General features: G+C 39.4%; 1 protein-coding gene across 1 annotated transcript; it reads right to left on the bottom strand.

Annotated features, from left to right (window-relative positions):
• Positions 1–1,514: 1,514 nt before the first annotated feature.
• On the bottom strand, positions 1,515–4,270 carry nek12 (NIMA-related kinase 12). Its single transcript, XM_068326156.1, has 2 exons — positions 3,166–4,270; positions 1,515–2,290 (listed from the first exon to the last, which is right to left on the bottom strand). The coding sequence occupies exons 1-2, from the start codon at positions 4,268–4,270 to the stop codon at positions 2,055–2,057; spliced, it is 1,341 nt and encodes a 446-aa protein (XP_068182257.1). The 3' UTR covers positions 1,515–2,054.
• Between the last annotated feature and the right edge of the window lie 222 nt (positions 4,271–4,492).

Raw genomic sequence — 4,492 nt, 5'->3', positions numbered from 1 at the left:
AGCTTTTAAATTTTATCTCTGGAGAGGCAAAACTCGCAATTTATGTGACCAGGAAGAGGAAAATGGAAAACAATACTGTTCAAGAAGCAGCTACTGTTTTTTGCTGTAACATCAGATGTCGCTTAAAACTAGAATTTGGTTTCTATAAAATGACAAAAGACCTGAATAACTTTAGGAACATCTGGTGTCACAAAAATGTCCTATGTACTTTAGTTGATGACCACCTCACTTTTGCAAACTTCCTGTTATAATGTACTAATTTTTATATTGTATTTCCTTTTATCTATTGGTGTTTAGTGTTTCTGAAGTTTCATCTAATGAAAAATTGTAAAATGTTCTGAATGTGATTGAAGATTTTTTGCCCAAAATCAAAAATCTTCTTCTAATATATGTTATAAAGAAACTCTAGGAAGCAGTTGAAGTTCAGCATTGTTACACACACACACACACACACACACACACACACACACACACACACACACACACACACACACACACACACACACACACACACACACACACACACACACACACACAGGCGGATAGATAGATAGATATTTTAATGATACCAAAAGATATTTGAGATAAATATAAATACATTTGAGTGTGTTTTAGCACATGCTGTAATCTACTGTGTACTCTAAATAGAATGAGAAGCTTTTTTAAAGTTTAAAAAAAAAAAGTCCAACAATTAATTATTAATGCTGGACAATCTAATGCTTTTCACCTAAACATTGGTATATATTTTTAGATCTTAGTGCAGGTGCAGCTTGTTGACTCATGCTGAATCCACTGTGGGAATATGAAATTACGGCACTCATGGTGGAAGGTAGTGTGGCACGTTTGTCTAACACCATCAAGGACCAGTGAGTCAGATGAGTGTGCAGGTGTCAATCTGTGGGGGATTGAGCGTTACATCTGTGTTCCTCTGTGCATGATGGGGGAATTCTATAAAGGAGAATGGTTATGGCTAGTAATGCGTGTGGAAGAACTTGAGACTGCTGACTTTCAGTGTGGCGACACTCACGAAAGATCGTGTGCTGATAAAAATTATGAATCGATGTGATCGTGGAGCATTCACATGTAGATTTACCCTCATCACTACTGAATTTTAAGAAAGTGTGGGCAGTAAATGAGTTGAAGGGAAACAGGCTTCCTGTGAAGTCTACTTCACCCTGATTGTATGTGTGAAACAGTAAGTAAAGACCCAAAGTCAGCATTTGTTGATACCTGTACCTTTGTCTGAAGCCCATTACTAGTTAGCACCAGCATCAACAAAAAAACCTAACCTGCTATTTTATTAACCTAGATGTAAGAATAAGGCAAACAGTAAAACAGCCAACTTGAAACACAGTCAGAAACAATCTAAAATTCAAAATCTAAATAATAAATGTCCATTAATTAGAATGAATCAAATCAGATATCCACAGAATTTGTAGTCTTACAGGTGAAATGGTGGGCATGTCAGTGGGTAGATCATAGCAAGGCAAAAGATGATGTTGAATTTTATTATTTTCAAGTATTTAATCATTATGGATGGAATCCTTAGTCCTGTCGCTGTGGTACAACAGGTTCTATGTAGGTTTCAGCGTGAGATGGACGTGATTCCCTCATTTTCAGTGATGCCACGTAGGCTAGTTGCAATAATTGAATAACACCATTGTCAATTATTTTCAATATTGATATTAATGTTAGTTTAAATCTTCTTTTATAAACAACGTATTCAATAAAGATAACAGATGTTACTTTAAAACTATTTCACGTCAGACTGTTTAACCCACAATCATCTTTTTAGCATAATTACTCATTTTTGGGCAGCAAAATGTATGAGTCAAATGTATTTGTCATGTTGTTCTGGGGACTTTACCCACTCCAAATAGTTATCACCAGTCACCAGTAGGGTTGAGTAAATGTACACTGATACACCAAACTCCCAAACTGTCAGTTTCAACAACTGTGTGAAACACTGAATAAGGCACATGCAGACACTTTAGAATCCCAGCTGCACAGGTTGCTTCAATTTTACATTGAGCCTCAATCCAAAATAAATACTTTCAGCTTTTGTCCTTCAGTGCTTTTAGGATGACGGTCAGTCCTCCGACATTGTGAAGCTGAAACTCCTCCTGCTCCTCTTCCTCCTCCTCCCCCGCATCATCACATGGCTGCTGGTAGTTCTTCGTGTGACACAAGTCAGCTTCATCTTCACATTCTTCTTCTTCTTCTTCTTCTTCATCCTCAGCTTCCTCAAAGTCATCAGTGTACTCATCTTGTCCGGAGATATCAGGAGATTCTGGAAGTAATGCAAGAGAAGTAATGTTGATCAATTTGCCACTCAGTGAATAAAAATTATATAAGAACTGAAAGATTTTGTTTTGTTCTGTGTAAATACTGTACGTCACAGAAAAATTTATAAGCAAGCTAAAACTGATAATTTTTTTTAAAGGATAACCTCTAATTATTAAAAGAAGCTATAGCAAAACATTTAAATCTGTGCCTTATGTATGATAAAGCCCCCCCCCATACTACATAAATATATATAGTATATAGCATCATGGTACATGATTTTATAAATAAGACCAATCATTCTTCTTTATTTGACAGAATGCCTTAAATGCATGATGAACTACAAAGGTGACTTATCTTGCCTTGACTGTGACTGGAGAGAATGTTCTGGTTCTGAAGCTTGCTTCTCTCTTTTTTTTTTAATTTCTTTTTTTTCTTTTAGGAAGGGAAAAGGATTTCAAAATAAAAGTTCAGCTTTTTTGCCTGCATACCTCCCTGACGGTGTTGTGTATGTCATTATTGAGTTTGACAGTGCAACTCACCTTACCACGCTAGTCAAAAAGACTGTTTGATGCTCAAGCTATTCAATAAATCACACAAAAAGCAATTAATACAAGAAAAATGTCCTAAAATTGGCAGGACTTTGCTGTTCTTCTTTCTGCTCACATTATTTTGCTTGGTATTTCAAAGTTGGGACGGATTTTATATTTAAATAGGCTTTGTAATGAAGTACCACTCACTGTTTATGAGCTCTAACATTTTTGTCACTTATATAGTTTGCCGATAATGCCTGCATCAGTTTTTTGAAATGAGCATTTTTAGACTGAGGTTTGATTATTTTTTCTTTGGATGGTTCACTCTACGTCTCCACCTGTACATTACCAACAGACTCAGCAGAGCTGCTCTTCACTGAGGACCTGGATGACTCCCTGTGCTCCTCTGACGAAGTCAAGCTTTCATCCTCATCAAAATCATCGGCGTAGTCGCAGTCGATCTGCCCTACGCTACACAAAACATTACAGACTTCCTCCAGTTCAGTGGAGCCGGACTCCACACTGTATTCTTCCTCTTCCCACGAAGAGGACTGACAGACACCATCTGTCTGTAATGTGAGGTCTGTTATATCAGTGTCACCGCTCTGCTCTTTGGATTCAGTCACAGAAACACAGTCAGTCTGTTGGAGAAACTTTAAATGATCTTGCACAAAAGTTCCATTAAGTATGTGTTCAGCACTTGGCCTTTTTTCTGGGTCAAGGCAGAGCATTTTTTGGATCAAAGAAGAGATGTGTTCTGAGTAGAAGTTCCCCACAGGGTCGTACTCTCCCTTGGTGATCTTGTAGAACAGACTCAGGATGTTTGTGGCTGTAAACGGAGGTCTGAGGGCACACAGCTCATACACCAGACATCCAAGAGCCCAGATATCAGACTTGGAGCTGTATGGAACATCTTGACAAAGCTCTGGACTGAGGTAGCTGGGCGTCCCGACACACGTTGAGGCCATGTCAGCTGTGCTGTTCATCACTCTGGATATCCCAAAGTCCCCCAACTTCACCACGCCTTGCCTTGTCAACAGTACATTTGAGGGTTTGATGTCCCTGTGTAGTACTTTAGCATTATGTATATAATCCACAGCCAACACGACCTGCACAAACCACCTCATCACTGTGTCTTCTGTGAAAAAGTCCTTTGGTTTCCTTTCTTTAACTTTGTCGTCTAACGTCCCACCGTCACAGTAGTTCATCACAATATAAATCAGCCCATCGTCGTAGCTCACGAAGGCGTTGCTGCACTCCACTATGTGAGGGTGCTGCAACCTCCTGATGATGTCAGCCTCTTGGAGAATTGCCCTCTGTGTTTTTGCTGTCCTTGTGAAATCTGCTTTTATCCTCTTGACTGCATGCAGGCTCTTGTGCTCCAAGTGTCTCATCAGGAACACGTCTGCTGCTCCTCCTCTGCCCACACACAGGATCTGCTCGTACGCGTCCATGTTCTGTCTGGAAAGAGGCTTCTGTCGAGGAGAAAAAGCTCCGCAGCGTCAGACCGTTGCCAACGCGCTCCAAAGATCGTTTGTGTACAGCTCCGTTGCCATGGTTACCGCCTGGCACAGGACAGCCTTCTCGCGCGGCGACGCGTTCAAGTTCACGCACTGGACAGAATAGAATAGAATAGTGTATATATATATATATATATATATATATATATATATATA

This window comes from Antennarius striatus, chromosome 10, assembly GCF_040054535.1.
Source record: "Antennarius striatus isolate MH-2024 chromosome 10, ASM4005453v1, whole genome shotgun sequence".
NCBI classification, from domain to species: domain Eukaryota; kingdom Metazoa; phylum Chordata; class Actinopteri; order Lophiiformes; family Antennariidae; genus Antennarius; species Antennarius striatus.
This window is presented reverse-complemented; position numbering and strand designations above follow the sequence as displayed.

What these genes read in the sequence shown, in the direction of transcription:
- nek12 (XM_068326156.1), bottom strand. Translation starts at nt 4,270, where the DNA reads ATGGACGCGTACGAGCAGATCCTGTGTGTGGGCAGAGGAGGAGCAGCA. An exon ending in CAGCTCTGCTGAGTCTGTTG is followed by an intron (nt 2,291 to 3,165) that starts GTAATGTACAGG and finishes CATTACTTCCAG; the next exon opens with AATCTCCTGATATCTCCGGA.